The sequence below is a fragment of the Lagopus leucura genome, unplaced genomic scaffold (genome assembly GCF_019238085.1).
Source record: "Lagopus leucura isolate 7727_CA_CO unplaced genomic scaffold, USGS_WTPT01 Super-Scaffold_100022, whole genome shotgun sequence".
In the NCBI taxonomy this organism is placed as follows: domain Eukaryota; kingdom Metazoa; phylum Chordata; class Aves; order Galliformes; family Phasianidae; genus Lagopus; species Lagopus leucura.
The window spans coordinates 1,416,676-1,433,271 of NW_024962275.1; the positions used below are offsets into that span (position 1 = coordinate 1,416,676).

Here is a 16,596-nt window from a genome sequence, read left to right on the forward strand (position 1 = left end):
CCAGTGTTACACACCATATTTCAGCTTAAATTTAATTAAACAAGTTTCTTTCTTCCTCTTTTTTTCTCCTTCTTGTTCTCCCCCTCCATCCAGTTCGTCTTGCTTCTCTCCCCCCCACCCTTGCACACTCTTTCTCTTGCTCACTCTATCTGTTTTATCAGCCCTAATGAAGCAGTATTCCTCATCGATCCTGCTGATTGCCAGCCCATTCCTTTTGTTTGTTGGCACCGAGCCATTCAGCCGCACTCTGACAGCTCAGCTCGTCTAATTAGCTCTGTTGTTCTTTTCCCCATGTTTCACCACGTTGCAAGTTCAGTTGAAGTTGCCACAAACTTAATCCTTCCATAAATTCACGTTCTTAAGCTGTCTTTATTGAAGAGAGGAAAGGCCTTGTGTGGGGACAGATCTTCAAGACCTTAACATCTGACCTTTGTATAAACTCTTTTTCCTGAGAAACTGTGGCAATACATCTCTGGATTTCTTCATCATATCTGCTCTACACCTTTTTCTTTGAAATGAAAATTCAATACAATGATCTTGCTGTTGAGTTCTGCATGCCATTGTGCAGCGTAGAAACAGTGCTCACAGCTTAGCAGCTTTTTCCTGTCAAGAGAACCTGAACTAAATGTTCTTAAAAGCATTAAAAACAACCAAACAACAAAACCCAACCGAGCAAACGAAAACAAACAAAACCAAAAAGCCCAGAGATGGGGGCACAACCAGTGCTGCCACTGCAAACAAGTTCATCAGTCATCTGAAGTGTACTTGGATTGTAGGCCTGTAACACCTTTTATATTTGGCTGTTAAAGAGGTCACAGGCCTAAGAGGGCAGAAGTTGAGTTGTGTTCCTTACCTTATTGAGGGCTTTGGAGATTCCTGTTGGTTAACATTCAGCAGAACCAGCAAGTCAGACTGCATCCCAGGTTGGGTAGTTCTTTAAAGGACAAAAAAAAAAAAGCAAAGAAGTGGAAAGTTGGCTGTACACCCTGGTCCTGCAATTTTTCATTCCTGCATTTGGCTCAGAGGAATAAATTCACCAACAGGATTACTCATTAGTATAGGTAGGCACGTGTGTAAATTTTGCCCATTTAGTGATCAGCTGTGCTTATTCCTTTCCTTGAAGTTTAGCTTGTTTGCTTATGGAGTTCACGTGGGTAAATTCAACTTGATTTCTGAACATCAGAAGATAATGGAGATGTTATGTGCAATTCAGCTGGCAGCAACATCACCTTCCACAGAAAACCTCTGAGTGTTATTGCAGACAACAAAAGATACACTGATATAACCTCAGTGATGTCAATGATAATGTGTCTGTGAAGGTGTTCTGATCAGCTACTGGAAAGAACCATATTTGTTAAGAAAAATAGTATCTTTTCATTTACAATATTTACTCTTAAGTACAATTTTTTTTTCAGTGCTCTCTTTTACAGAATTATTCACTTGAGGAGCTGGCTTCCTATGAACAGGCACACAAAAGGATTAGGATGTCAGAGCTGAACAACAATATCCATATAACGTGCAATGCAGGCCTTTCCAGTTTCACTCTGTCAACTCACTCTTTTAGATGAAGCTTACATTTAGAAAACCTGTTTATCAGAAAATTGCCCTGTTCTAAACAAGACAGTTGAGCAAATTTTCACTGACTGGCTGATGGTCAGTAGCAAGCATATAATGTCGTTTGCAACTCAAAATGTGGGTTTTTGCCCTTTAGCAAATTGTGGGACTGCGTAGTTTACATCCAAACCAATGGATTTGTAACATTGTTGAAGCATAAAAGTTAAAACTGACTGTGAGTGTAAGGTACCTTTAAGATCATGGCAATTATGCATATGTTGCCATTTATATCTGTTGCATGACCAGCTCTTGAAGGATCTGATGAAGTGTATCTGTGTATGTGTATGCAATAGGTTCGTCCTCCAAGACCTCATGTTGTTAAGAGACCCAAGAGCAACATTGCTGTGGAAGGACGAAGGACTTCCATTTCCAGTCCGGAACAGTAAGTACTTTGCAGCTCTACTGCTCTGCTTCTCTCCAGTTGTGTTAATGTTAGCAGACTGTATATTCAAAATTAAAAAAGAAAAAAAAAGAGAAAAAAACAACTACAAATCCTCAGTGATCTACAGCTCAAAGTTCAACATTTTTAGAGCAATTTAGAGGAGCAGTGAGAAAGCAAGCACTGGCACTTTCCAGATATCCAGCATGGTGACAGTACACTCTTGGTGCAGGAAATCACACTGGACCTCGACTCAGGGTGACAGGATAGTTGCACTGACCCGAACTGTCACAGAGATTTCCTCGTCAGTCATCTCCTCACTGCAGCACAAATTGCATATCTCATAGCCACTTGGAATTAGCTGCTTACGTTCCAGTCTGTGGTGGCCTTATTCTAAGTGAAGTGAAATGCTTTAGCTGATGCCCAAGATTCTAGGGTATTTGTTGTATCTGAAGAGAAGAAAATCCCGTGAAAAGAAAAGTGGTTAGTTTCTTTAAGCACTCCTTTTCCCAGATGGGTACCACTGCTAGCGCCGCTGTTCATGAGGAAAGAGAGTTGGAGGTTGGGTATTTCCCCCTTTCCAAATTATATGCTTGGAGCTTCTTTTCCCAGTCATTTTAGAGTGGAGTGGAATTCTGACTTTCGGCTAGAAATGAATGGTAACTTTAAATTCTACAGCTTCATTTATTCATTTTATAGTGGAATTTGGTTGCCCTCTTGTGGAGTAGATTGCAAATCCTGTCAAAGGGCTGATATGGGGAGGTGGCTGTCTGCACAGAAATTATTGGAATTTTTATAAAGTTTTTTCCTTAATATTTAATATGACTCACTGCATGGTTGATGTACCAGGTGGAAGATAATGGAGTCAATTTAATCACTGCGTATGTTTCTCATGAACTACTGTGCGTGTTTTGATTCAGAAGCTGCTCAATGATATTCCATTGTGGCTTCCTGATAACATTTATTTTCAGCTCCTGCAGTGTCAGATTGAAAATAAAGAAGCATGAATGACAGGCATAATATTTACGCTAATGCTAGTAATATGTTAAATTACAAATATTATTTTTCTTGATTTTAATTGATAGCTGTTAATTTTAGTGAGTCTGTACATTTCAGCTGCTTTCACACATTTTATATATTTTTCGGGTGGAGACTATTGGTGGTAATCTACCAAAGATAATGATGGTTCTCTGTAGATATAAAGCTGATGTATTTTTCTCTATGATCATTTTAGTACTGAGAGATTCTGGCACTTGCTGTGCAGTACCAGGACTTGGACTTTTCCTTGCCTGCCCCAGCTTCAATATTTTCTAGTTCAAATTCAGTGGCTCAGCAGCTACTGATGTGTTTTCATCCTTTCCTTTCATCAGCTTCAGGTGGCAAAACAAATGTGTACAGAACTCCTTCCAGACAGTTAATTGTAGAATATTACAGCCAACCAGATATCCTGTAATGTGCGTGGTTGGTTTTAATACAAACAAGTTAGAAAGGCAGGAGGACAAGAACTATGATTTGGGATGTACAAGTGGGGGAAATGTAACCTTCAGGGCATTGACAGACACAGATCTTCAGCGCAGAAGGTAATGTATGAGACTTGGAATTTCTGCAGTTGGCGAAATCACAAACCAGCCTGAATTTGTTGTGATGGCAGAAATATCTGCAAGATCATGCAGGTGGCTCGCAGTGCCTTGGAGACAGGGAAAGGAGCACTTATCGACCTTCTTCCTGGCTATTTACCTCAAAATGATATTTTGAATAAACAAAAGGTAATTTTAAAAAAGTAATTAAATATTTATAATGACGTTTTCCACAAACATTTTTTCTATCCCTTTACAAAATAATTTTCATTTTTTGTTCTAAACTAAAAATATAACACCAGTTCTATCTTTAAAGAACATGCATTATTTTTCTCCCTCTTGGATCAGACTGTAATGAATGAAAACACTACAATTTCTATTTTTGCTGTTGTAACTTGGTAGCATTCAAGTGCTCATACTGTAGATCAGAGGAGATTCCGTGAAAGCCGCGGCAGCACTGAGAGTGCTTTTTCTTGACCTGAACTTAACCAAAATATTTAGCTTAATTGCATTGGTTCCAAAGCTAATTATTAGCCAGTTATGATCAGGAGCTCGTATGGAGGCTCTGCTTGTAAGGAGAAGCATCTGCTCCAGAGAAATTTCTTTTTTATAAACTAGCTTTACATTTTTGTCTTGAGCTGATTGATGATGTGAAAGCTTCAGAGCCGTTTCCCAGGCTGTGGTCACCACTCAGACTTGGGCTTGCATCCTGCTCCTGCCTGCTGGGACGGCGTCCCGGCGCTGTGGCACAGATCACAAGCAAGTTGGTTTCAGTGCAGCTTCCTTTCCTTCCATGACGGTGCCTATTATTTCTGAACAGTCAGCCAGCACGTAGATGTCCTTTCAGCTGTTAGATTTATTAATGCATTTCTTACAATATTAAGAATTTTGTATCTTAAGTTATAGGTGTCAGTTTTTTAAATCTGTGCAAAAGAATATTATTGTAAGAATACATGTGCTCATTTTCTAACCAGTCTTCCATTAAAACTCAGGAGGGTGGGAGTCTTGTTAAACCTTCATATTTAGAAGAGCTGGTGGAAGAGTAATTTTTTTTCCCATTACAATTTTCAGTGAGTTTCTTTCCATTTCAATAGAAACGTGGCGTTTTTGTTTTGTTTTGCAATCAGATAAAAAAAGCAAGGCTTGTGATGTACAAAGATTCTTCCAAATTGCCATTAAATCTAAAATGTATTGTTTAAAAAAATATCATTAAGCAGGAAGAACCTGAGAGCTCAGAAAACATAGGGTTGCCATTTGAGGCAATACTAAACATGTGGACGCACCTCCTTAAGCACAAATTAGGTGTTCACAGAAACAAGGTGTTGCGTTTTTTTACAGATAAGCAGTTTTTCAAGAGCTCTCTTTTACACCACAGCAAGATTGCCCATTAAGTTTAGAATAGGCTTCCAGAGAGCTCTAGGATCTGTTCTCTAAGTACTGGCTTACTGAGGAGCTGGCATCGAGGGCATGCAGAGTGGGAGGAAATTAAAATAGGAAATCAGAGGGTCAGGCTCACAATTAACAGCATGTCAAAAGGGTCTTGGGCTGGCTAAACCCGTGTCAGTGCTGCAGCAGTTCATTATGACTTTCCAGAACTCCTGTAGGACTTAGAGAAGCTAATGGTTTTCTCTTATATCGTATGAATGAAATTAGACTGCAGTGCAATAGTAGGTTATTACACTGAATTTAGCATGAAGTCAGCATGACGGCTGTGTTAAATGATACAGGCTCATAAAGCCCATTAACTTCCAGTTGATGTAACCAGGCTCTCGAAGCTCTGCCACACAGAATTTGTGTACTGTAAAGCTTTTTAAGGCATCACTTCAAGCAAGGGTCTCTGCTTAGGAAAAAGCCAAACCCGCAAGTAGTCATTTGAACAAGGTTGGCTGGAATCCAAAGGACAGTCCTGTAGACTATAGCAGATAGATTGGTTGCATGGCTTTGATTCTTCTGCCACAAGAAAATTGATTTATAAAAAGCTACATTCAATAAAGGTGGTGCCAAGAACGCAGATGGCCCAGCAAAAGGACAGCAAGTGGGGAAGATGCACACTGAGAGCAGCCGTGCTCTTTGTACGTGGCCAAGCAAAAACCTTTGGGAGCCTTCCCAGATTCCTTCCTGTCTCTCCCACTTTTCCTGTAGGATATTTTGCAGGAAACAGTTCTGGTGCTTATTTCTGCCATCTACCTACCAAGTGTGTGCAGCTTGCCTTTGTGAAGAGAGACGGCTATGATATCTGTAGGGGAAATTGGTGAACGCGTACTTATTATTGAGAAATAGGATGAAAATGTGAGATGGCTTTGTAGAATCTTGCATCTAGATCTGTCAGAGCAGGCAGAGGTGTCATCCAGCTTGTTCCCACTTTAAATCCTTTGTTCCTTTTTTTAACTTTGTAGAAATTGCATAGAAAGTTGAGTCAAACTCTGAGGCAGTTACCTGCCCTGACTGCTCCCTGTGATCACACAGTGATTTCTGTTATCTGATTGGTTTACTCATAATTTTGTAATACTTAAAAATATGCTTTATGCTAATATTTTAATTTTTCTTGGACTGTTCTGCTTCTGTGAAGATTCACAGTATGCAAAGTGTCACTTTAAAAAATAAAATACTTTACTGTTCCTGTTAGCTCACACTCAGGTGTGCTGAATATGCAGGAAGGAATTCCAGGGACAGGTCTGTGCTTTGTTCGTAGTGAAGAGTTATGGGGCAATCCCCTCAGTCCCAAATCTCTTATTTCATACTGGCAAGAAAAAAACCAATGCATCCAAAACCCTCATTCTTTTCATTTTACTGTCTAAGAGGGACAAATTCCTTAATTCCCTGGAGTAGTGGCGCAGGTATTCTTTAAAATACAAAGAATAAATCCTTCCTCAAATTTGGGAAGCCCTTTTCAGGGGAACAATGGCATCAAGACCAACATTACTCCATCGTATCATCATCTCTGTAATCAGGAAAAAGCAAACAGTTGATAAAATACACAAATTTATTTTTTTCTGAACTACCTTTTAAAATTATTACAGAGTTCTCCTTATTAATGTCCAAATCCTGTACTCACATTTTCAGTATGTATTTTTTCTATCTCAAGTACATTTAGGTGTCAATTAAATTTGAAATATCTACATTTGTCAGCATTTCATTTTTGGCCAGTGTGATGTGCTGCTGATTTGTCCATGCATCCTGACACATGAAAAAAGCTCCTGAGATGCAGATCTTCCTCATTAAAAAAGAAACCCATACTATCATAATGGTACGCAGAGCCATGGAGCGCATCCCCAGCTTTATTGCACTGTGTTTCTGACATGATATTTAAAAAGGAACAGCCACGGCTGTCAGTACTGTCATATGCTAGTGCTAACCGAAGACATGTTAAACTAAACATTAGAAAGAGATCAGCAAGTCATCTGCATGGTAACTCAGCTAAGAGATTAGGTAGGCAGGAGCTGGTGCAGTCATGTGGAGATGATGAGGGTTGTAGCTGTGACGGACACATCCTTTCTTCCCTCTAAGGCTGCAGCAGCGCCTGCCTTGTAGCCGGGCTTGCTGTGACCTGCCTTTCAGAGACAGCTCTTTGTGTATGAAATCCTAGCAAGTGGTGGGTGGCAGACTGCAGGAGAGTTGGCGAATTGGGTTAATGAGGGAATCGGCACTTTTTTTTGGATTCCACTGCCTCAAGCTAATGAAAAATTTAAACTTGGACGATTTTAAACTGTTCATCCCTTATCTGTGGCCACAATCTGTTTCAGAGAACACTGACGCTGAAGCTGAAGCGCTTTCCTTTTTCTAATTAGGAGATCCCACTTTCAGGAGTCTTGCAACAGCAACAAAAGCGGTGCATGTTGTCTTACTATGAATGTGATCCTGTTGCACTGGTCTGCGCTGAGGGGCAAATGATGAATTAGCAAAAGAGATCTTATTTCTTCAGAGCTCGTTTTGTGCATACACACACAGACACGATACGTTTGAATTTGGCGTGGTCTGAAGGCAAACAAAAGGGATCAGAGGCGGTGCTGCGAGGGCAGCGGCACCTGAGATCTGCTGCGTGCCATCACCAGGCGTACGGCCTGGCAAAGATGTGTGGGCAGTCAGCATCGCTCCTGATTTCCAGAAAACAATTCTAGATTTGCTTGAGTCGTATTAGATGTTACTGTACTTTGCAAAGAGAAAAAGCTCTGTGTGTGTAATTAAGTTCCTTATAAGATTCTAATATAAATTGATATACTCTTTAAGCATCTTTGCTTTCTAAAACTCTTTTAGATGAATTTTTTTTAATGCAAGTTGAAGCCTTTGGATAGCAGTCTCCCTTTTAGCAAAAAAAAATTTAATAAAGTTTAAAAAATGGCCATTTTTTCCTAATGCAGTGGCAGCTCCCTCTCTTTCCCTGGATGCCTATTATAGCATGAGAGGAAAAGAACAGCTATGCAACAGCTTTAATTGGAGTACCACAGACTATGATTTAACACTATCAGCTGCATCTGCTGCCACCGCTATTTTAGACTTTTTATTAATTAGCTCTGACCTGATTGTGAGTAACATTTATTCACGGCGGCAGTTTGGGTCCCCTTGAGCTGTCACTCGCAGCGTCCAACTTCTCTTTTTCTGACCTGATGTTTGGGACTGTTTCTCAGAACAGTTACATAGTTACTTAACAATTAGACCGAAGAACTAAGAAACACTGAAGGCTGATTATGAATGCGGGAGCAACTGTATCTGTACTATAAAGGTAACAGATCAAATTCCTTTTCTTCCTGCGCTTTTGGTCCTCTTCTGCAGTGTGTTCTTATCTGTGATGTACGTAGCTGTGAGGTATGTTACCATTGTTCTGCATTGCTTACAGGGTCGTGACCTATCCTTTGTTCCCCATGATGAGCCTGATGCTGCTTACACTGAAGTAACAAACTTTATTGCAGATCTCAGTATTAGCAAAACTAAGCTCCCATCTCAATTGGCAGTCATGATGTACGTTTTGATTCAGTACAATAGCTGGGATTTTCTCAGTGATATGTGACTGACAAAATGTGGGCAGAATTGTGGATTTCTGTATTGGCTTCTGTTGCAACAGGGATCTGATTGCAGGTCTTAGCACCCTACCCTACTAGATAACCCTAGAAAACCCAAGGTTTTTAGAAGAGTTTTATTTTCAGCCTAGACAGTACAGCTCAACACATGTCTGCAGAGCTCTTTGCAGTGGCACTCAGTCACGTTCAGAAATTACTTACAGCCTATGAATCACTTGGTTTTCTCTCTCCTCTGCAGCTTGCAATGTGACAACTTGATAACTTCCTTTTCTCTCCCTGTTTCCCTCAGCCTTGTAAAGCCTATGCGACACTATACAGTCTTCCTCTCTGAGGACTCTTCTGATGATGAATTTCAGCAGGAAGAGGATCCTGTATCTGGCTTCTCTGAAAACTTTTTCTTCTCTGCTCCTTTTGAATGGTCTATCCTTTATTCTTTCATTGTATTAATTCAGTCTTTAAACAATGGTTTTTGCATTGGTCAGGGTGCCTGCTTCTTGCAATTTTGGAAATAATCTTGCAATCTTTGTACAACACTTGATGAATGTTCTGCATTTCTCCTGCTTGCTGTCATATTTAAAGGCATGCAAAAATATGCTTCTGCATGAAACACTATGCAGTAATGCACAGTTTACTGCGTTACGTTCGAGTTGAGCTCTGTAGGAGGTTCCTTCCACTTGCCCTTTGTTCCAATGTGCTGCTTGTGTTCCTGCCCAAACCTTCTGCCATTCTTCCTCGTGCAGTGCTAACTGTGCTGTTTGGATTGTCCTGTGAGCTTTATTTCAGCGCAGCCATCAGCTTGTTCCAGTTCCAATTGTGTGCTCCCTCAGGTGCCGGTTCCTCGGTGACTCAGAGCAGTCACCATGCAGAGGACCTACGAGGGTTTTGAGTACAACCTGACATAGAATTATACAAGAAATAGCAAGCTGTTTGTTGGGTTTGTGTGCAGGGCTCTTCAGTGTTTCAGTAGTTTTGCAGTGTGATTTCATGCTTAGCAGATGAGCATGCAGAATGTGAGAGATTAAAGATGCAATCAAGATTTGCAAGATCATTGTTTTCCTGAGGAGTGCCCCATCAGCTGTCTGGTACTTACATTATTACATTCATGTGTTGCTAGCTGATTGCCTACTACTTATTTGTTGATGAAGGAAGTAAGGACTTTATAGATTTGTGTGATAAGGATGTGTTATAATAAAATACGGAAAGAAGAGGAGGGTTCTTCCATATTATCCTTGGCTTTGGAGGTCTCACAAATAGTTTCTTTTAATTGAAACCTTGTTTAAATGCCATGGTAAAATTGCCTGCCAGTCAAATCACTGCAGATAAGTGTGTCACTTCTTGTTATTAATTGGATGTGCATTATGCTGCTGTTCTCTGTACACAGAACCTATATGCAAATCTGCTGTTGTTCATTTCTTTTTGCTGAGGTATGTACAAGAAAAGCATCTTGCTAACTCGGCCTTGGCTGTAAATGTAAAATAGGTGTCTCCATAATGGATTGTGGTGTTTCTTGATAACATGACACCAGCACAAACATTGGAACTCTGCACAGTGTTCCCAATTATTGCAGGAAAACACTGAATTATGTTTTGTGCTGAGTTAGCTTGAAACTGGGAATGTAAGTGGCTGCAGAACACGAGCACTTTGTGGTGTGCTTGCTCTGACTTCCTGTGTGCAAGGCCTGAGCACAAGAAAGCCATCTGCCTGAGTGGGAAGGGCCAGGCTGTCACAGCAGAGAGCTGGCATCCATCTATTCCTGCTTTGGGAGACTTGGCTTATCAGTCTGTCTGTAAGTGCATCACCACAGCTTTCCTCCAAGTACTTCCATCTTCCATTTTTTTTCTTCTGAAAACTCCTTGAGTGCCAAAGTCATCTCTGTATGTCTGCCCTCAGTCATTTTGCTCACATGCCTGCTGTTCATGAGATGCTGTATGCTGCATTTTCCTACCCAAAAACAGTTTGTTTGAGCCATCCAGCTCCTTGGGAAATAGTTGTCTTTAAAAATAAGAGAAAGGCAGTCATTTGCAGCATGATTTTTGTTTTCCTCTCTTGTAGGCCTCAGCCGTACCGGGCTCTGAAAGAATCTGATAGTGCTGATGGGGAAGAGGCTGTCAGTCCAGAAAAGGCAAAAGAGCCTCTGCCTCCAAGCCCTCTCCTCTCCAGCAACGCTACAGAAATCAACCTCCTTGAAGACAGTTTCCCTAACTTAGAGGTAGAAACACAGCCTCAGACTCTCAGCCAGGCGAAGAGCCTGGAAGACCTGCGGACTCCAAAAGAAGAGGCAGATCAGCGATGCACGTTTGATTACCAGGTTTGGACAGAGTTCTATATGCCCTGGGGCAATTTGCAAAGAACTAGGGTTGTCTGTCTTCCATTATTCCTTGAATAATATTTAGTTAGTATTGAGTAGGTGCATCCATTTGTCCATGTGTTTCAACGTTCCTTTCTGAATTAAGAAACTACTGAAATGAAACACAGTTGTCAGATAGTGGCTTTTTTCATTAAAACATCAGTTGGACAATCTAGATTGCTGAAGAGGAATATTCTTTGAAGAACTTCACTGAATATATACAGCTGAGAAAGTGGCAAACTCTGACAGGAAAGAAAAGGATGTAATTTCTACCTTAAAGTAATATTTAATTTAGTGTTAGATCCAGATGTTTCATTTGACAGCTTTTGCTGTACAACAGTTGAAGTTTTTCCACTTCCATACCCTAGATATAGATGCGTGCTCCTTACTTGGCTAACAGCAGATGCCACAATATATCACAGCTGAACAACTTCTTAGAGGAAGAGCTGTAACTAAAACTGTAGAGTTCTGCTTCTGCTTTCCTGCCTGTCCTTCTTGGCCATATGCAATTGTCCCTCTCCTTTCGATGTTCACTCTGTGGACAGATCTTTGTCCACTCACAGCTGAGCAGCCTGTCTTCAGGCTGATCCATGCTGAGAGGAGATCAGTGAAAGTTAACATTGTTTTCTTGCAGAGAATGGATCTTGCTGGGTCTGAGAGGAACAGGATTGTGCCACCAATGAAGCTGTCTCACCCTTACAACAAGCTGTGGAATATGGGTCATGATGACATGGCTATTCCTACCAAGTACTCCCAAAGCTCACCAGAAAGGCCCCTGACTGCACTTGGCAATGTACCGCCAATCACAAGGAGACCCCGGAGCAGAGACAGCATTCTGGCTTCTGCAGAAAAGGATGACTCAAATCCTGCTGCTCAAGGGAATATCACCATTCCTAGGCCACAGGGAAGAAAGACTCCTGAACTGGGGATAGTGCCACCACCGCCAGCACCCAGGGCTTCCAAGCATCAGACTCCAACTGGGCCAACAGAAATTCTCAGTGCTCACACAGGATGTAGCCAGTTGGTTTCAGATCTTATCCCGGAGCCCTTAGGAGTTGCTAGGTTGTCCTTAGAACCTGAAGTCCAGCAGTCTGTAAATTATTCCTCTTGTTCATCTCAGCTTTTGTCCAGTGCTACCAGCACTGCAGAGATGCTCCAACCTGTCAGGGTGAAGACAGATAATACAGGTAATGAAAGTGACTACCTTCTGAATCTGCTGGATCCATTAAAAGCAGCCAGCTGGCAAAGCAGTGGCCCCCAGCAAGGTTCCTGCAGCCTGCAGAGCTCAGTTGCTCCACCTTCTGGAGCTGGCTTTATATCAGTGGCAAGTGACTTTGTGCCTCCTCCAGCTGCACCATTTATCCAGTCACTCAGTTATCCTTCCCCAGCACTGCCACCTTTTTTACAGGCATCTCCTAATCCATTTACACAAACGGTGCCAGGACCCCTTTCAGTGTCTCTTGTTAGGCCCCCAAGGGGCTCTTTCACCCCCACATTAGGTCATGCTTATAGTTCTAGCTTCATAACACCTAATTCTAGTTTATATCCACCACACAGACCTCAACCAAACATTTCAACATTGTCCATGCCTAACTTGTTCAGCCAGGCTCCAGCGATGTCACCAGCTGGCTCCTTACTGCTGCAGAGCCACAGCCCTTCTCCAGTGAGCTCTCTACAGCCAGCATGTTTAAGTGGTCCTTCTAAAACCAGAACGTTGCATGTGGGCAAGTCCACTTCCAAGGTAGATACCCAACAAGCACTAGCTCTTCTGTCTAATGAACCCCCTTTGATCCCTTCCAGGCCAGCTAAGGGCTTAGAGTCAGTGTTACTGTCCTCAAAACCTGAGGAGACAAAAGATCCATTTGAGGATTTGTTAAAAAAGACCAAGCAAGATGTGTCATCCACACCAGATAAGGTTGAACAGCTCAGAAGGCAATGGGAAACCTTTGAATAATGTTCCCAGTGGTCTTTTGATGTCCCTTTGGAATTGACAGGATGTTTTTGTTTTCTTTTTGAGCCAGCATACAACCAAGCATTTCTTTTATGGCTGCAGGACCATTGCCATGCTGCAATTCACATGACTGCTTTTTGCCCAGAATTTGTTCTACTTGGGAGTTCCCATGTTGTTCTGATCCCTGCAACTGTTTCCTTACTTTCTGCCACTAAACGCACTCATGACTCTTGCACTGATCAAAGCATGAAGGTGGTTGGTTTGGAATTGATTTGGTTTGGTTTTCCACGCATAGCTTTTCAGTCAGTACTACTGAAGCAGAATTTACTCCATGTATTTTCAGCCCTTAGTGCAGCCAGCAGCATGACACAGCACACCATGCCAGAGTTTTCTTGCTGCCTGTCTGAATGGCGTTCAGCTCAGTTTTTCCTGTGTTGCATACATCACTATAATATTTTGCTTTCCCGTGTGGAGTGCAGCAAACAAACCCAGACTTATGGGCTGTACTGAGTTAATAATCCATTAGGTTCCAAGTTTGTCCTGTCAGGCATTCATTAGGTCATACTACTGGGTGAACTTTTGTTGCAAATTTTTCATTTCCCTTCTCCAGTGTGCTGACACTGAGAGGTAATAGGGACCTCTGGTGTAGAATTGTCACAGTTCTTTGTTACAGCAAAACCACAGCACAGAGCAGTTGCTCAGGGTTTGGTCCTGCAATCCTGTTGGGAAACTGGAAACACCAGCAATTGATTTTGTTTGTTTGTTTGTGTTTTTTGTTTTTTTTTTTTACTTTTTTGTTGTTGTTTGATTATTTTTTGTTATATATATCAGAAAATAGAGTCCATCAAGAGTATCCTAGTTCTTACGTATGTGTATGTTAATATTATATACAAACATTATAGATGGCAGTATATGAATGGGATGTAACAATGTCTTGATTATTTAAAAAAAAAAAAAGAGAAAAAATGGAGTATAAAAGCCCATGAGTTCAGGCTCATGAGTTCAAGTTAAATGCCAGTGTACTGACAAGATGGCCCAAGTGCAGCGAGATGAAAGCTGCAGTGCTTGTCTGTACAGACAGAAATCAGACTCAAGTGGAGCTGAGTAAGTCACGTAATGCTGGAAGGCCAATCCCTGGCAGCTGCCTGTCACTGCTGGACTTCAGATGTGCTAACTGCTACCTTGAAGCAGTGGGATTTCATTCTGGTCTGCAAGGCTCTCCACTCCTTCAGCCTGTCTTAAAAACCACAATCCTTACCCTGCTTTTGATGAGAACCGTTTGCTGGTATAACGAGATGCTAACTGGACCATGAAAAGGACTGTGAGGTCACAGATACAACGATGCAATGAAAAGGTTAAAGGGTACGTTCATCCTGATTTTCTAAGACTCTTATCTATGGCAATAGTATCCTCAAGAAATTTCATCTTAATCTTAGCAACTCCTTTAAAACCTGCTGTCTTTGCAGTGATCATTTCTGTTTTACTTAAGTGGTGCTTTTTTTGGATTTGTTTTGTATTTGGGCAGAGTCACATTTAAAACATCACTCCATCGAGGTAATCACATCACCATTAAGCCTTTGATAAAGGAAATCATTTTGAACACGTGGGGAAATTCTTGTAAGCTTTATCAGAATTATTTCCAATGTATCTATTTTATTCATATAATCTTGGAGGTTTTCTTACTCTAGTGTATGAAAATGGTTGTCTATGCGTTTGAGTCTGTGCAATACAAAAGAGAAATACTCCTAATATCTGAAATGCAAACAGTTTGAGAAAGACCATAGTGTTGCATCAATATTTCTGTAAAGCACTGTTACTCTTACAAGCCATGCAATTGAATTTGTATTTTCTTTTTGTGCTGGAAGACAGATGGTTTTAGTATTGCATAGTAAAATATTTAAAGTCTAAGACAATAGCTCCATTTCGTTTTATACAAACATTATGTACAGATCGTCTGGAATTAGCGGGTTTCCTTTAGTGTGAGTTAGATGGGAGAAAAAAAACCTTCCTCACTTGTGCTGGATCCATACAAGCACCACTATGCAGCAGATGATGTGCCATTGGAATTTTGCATCTTTTTGTTTTTTTCTCCTCCCTTCTTTTTCTTGCCACACACTGATTTTTTTCTCACCTGCAGTGAATGGTCTGTGCTGCCTGCATTTTTTTCTGCTTTTTACATGTGTGTGAAACTCTCCCAACACGAGATTCACATCTGCTCCGTTTCCTCTCTGTTTCGGAGGTGGTTAAAGTCTGTCAGTAACACAGGACTGCCATTTTTCAGGGAAAGTTGGGTCCCTTTACCCGACCGTACGAGAGGTTGGTTCAGTGACACTGCAGAAGGCTGTGTGCAGCAGCTTATCTTTTGTTAAACAGGAATGTGTGACGTGCTGCCTTCAAAGGAGCGTGTAAGTAAATGATGGCTGAATGTTTCCCAAACTCTGTCCATTTGCACGAGAGGATTTATGCTAGTTTATTTGTCATTTTTTAATGTGTTTTGTGCTTTTTCTATGCTTACCCTGTAGGCTTTATGACCAAAGTGCTTTTTCCAGCACTGGCAGATTAATTGCTCAGTATGAACGCAAAGCCTGTTAGCTGCTGCTTCTTACAACATCCAGGTTTGGAAAAACCTGTTTCACTTTGCTTGTGACTGTTGGAGGTTAACAGATGTATTTTTTTAAATCTCTGCACTGTGAATCGGTGATGACAAGAGCTGCTCTGGTCCCCCAATGTCCTTCAGGAACTTAAGAAGTTTGTGGCAATGCAGGAGATGAATTCCCACCCTGGAACTGCCTGGTTCCACCACGCTCAGCTCTGTGATAATCCTGTGCCCATGTTTTCAAATGGTGCAGCAGCTTGGCGTCATAAAACAAACGTAAGCATGTGATTCATTGTGTAGCACTGTAAAATTAATTGCTTAATAGAGTTAAACGTTTTGGCAGAGTAGGGGCTTTATGTAATCTCACCGCTCTTTTAATGGATGCATAAAACTGAAGCAAGGGCATATGCCTACAGTTAGTTAATTTTCTGTGCAACATTTGCTTAAGTTGCCAGAAACTGAGTGTATTTTCTCTGAAAGAAAGGCTGAGAATTGTCTTCTCAGGAGCGTGCACCAAATTTTTTCACATTTTATAATTTAAATCCATTCCCTTTTGGCCCATTGCTCTGCAGCAAGCACTTTGATTATCTGTCTCTGGTTTCAGGCTCACCTGGTTGTGTTTATTGCAGCAGTTACCTCAGTGCCAAAGTGGTCGTTACATCCCATGATGCTGATATGTTGCTGTTACATGGAAGCAAACTGGATGTGCAGTTTAGTCGTGTCAGGTGTACCTCAGTGGCTCTGGGTGTTCCACTGCACAGGGATGCTTACAATACCAAGCAGTCAGTGCAGCTGTTTCAGTTACAGTCATTTATTTCCACATTCTAGCCTCCCTTCCAGGTGCTCCAGTTCAGGCTGCTCACTCTGAGCTCTGTCCATTAGCAGCTCTCCTGCCAGGAAAGAGCTTGCAGCTGTCCTGCAGCTGGAGCAGGGCTGCCACCAGCAGCTCCTGTGGCACAACTGCGGAGCGAAGTTCCCAAGACTGCATGGGGTGAGCAGTGCAAGGTGCAGCTGTGCCTCTGCTCTGCCATTGCTGACAGCAGCACAGCCTGAGCCGCTTGTCCTTACACAGCACATCTCTGCATCCATCCCTGTGATGCACTGGCTGAGGGCAGGC

The 16,596-nt window shown here is 41.6% G+C and overlaps 1 protein-coding gene across 7 annotated transcripts in view; it reads left to right on the forward strand.

Moving 5' to 3' along the window:
• Window positions 1-14,791, forward strand: part of DENND1A (DENN domain containing 1A) — a 172,030-nt gene extending 157,239 nt beyond the window's left edge. For 5 of the 7 annotated variants that reach the window (XM_042878696.1, XM_042878697.1, XM_042878699.1 and 2 more), the window contains 4 exons: window positions 1,908-1,996; window positions 8,875-9,003; window positions 10,638-10,893; window positions 11,567-14,791. In XM_042878696.1, the coding sequence (XP_042734630.1) occupies window positions 1,908-1,996; window positions 8,875-9,003; window positions 10,638-10,893; window positions 11,567-12,886 (1,794 nt within the window). In that variant the 3' untranslated portion in view covers window positions 12,887-14,791. The remainder of the gene's footprint in view (window positions 1-1,907; window positions 1,997-8,874; window positions 9,004-10,637; window positions 10,894-11,566) is intronic. The other 2 variants (XM_042878701.1, XM_042878702.1) reach the window with 1 other exon arrangement.
• Window positions 14,792-16,596: the final 1,805 nt, after the last annotated feature.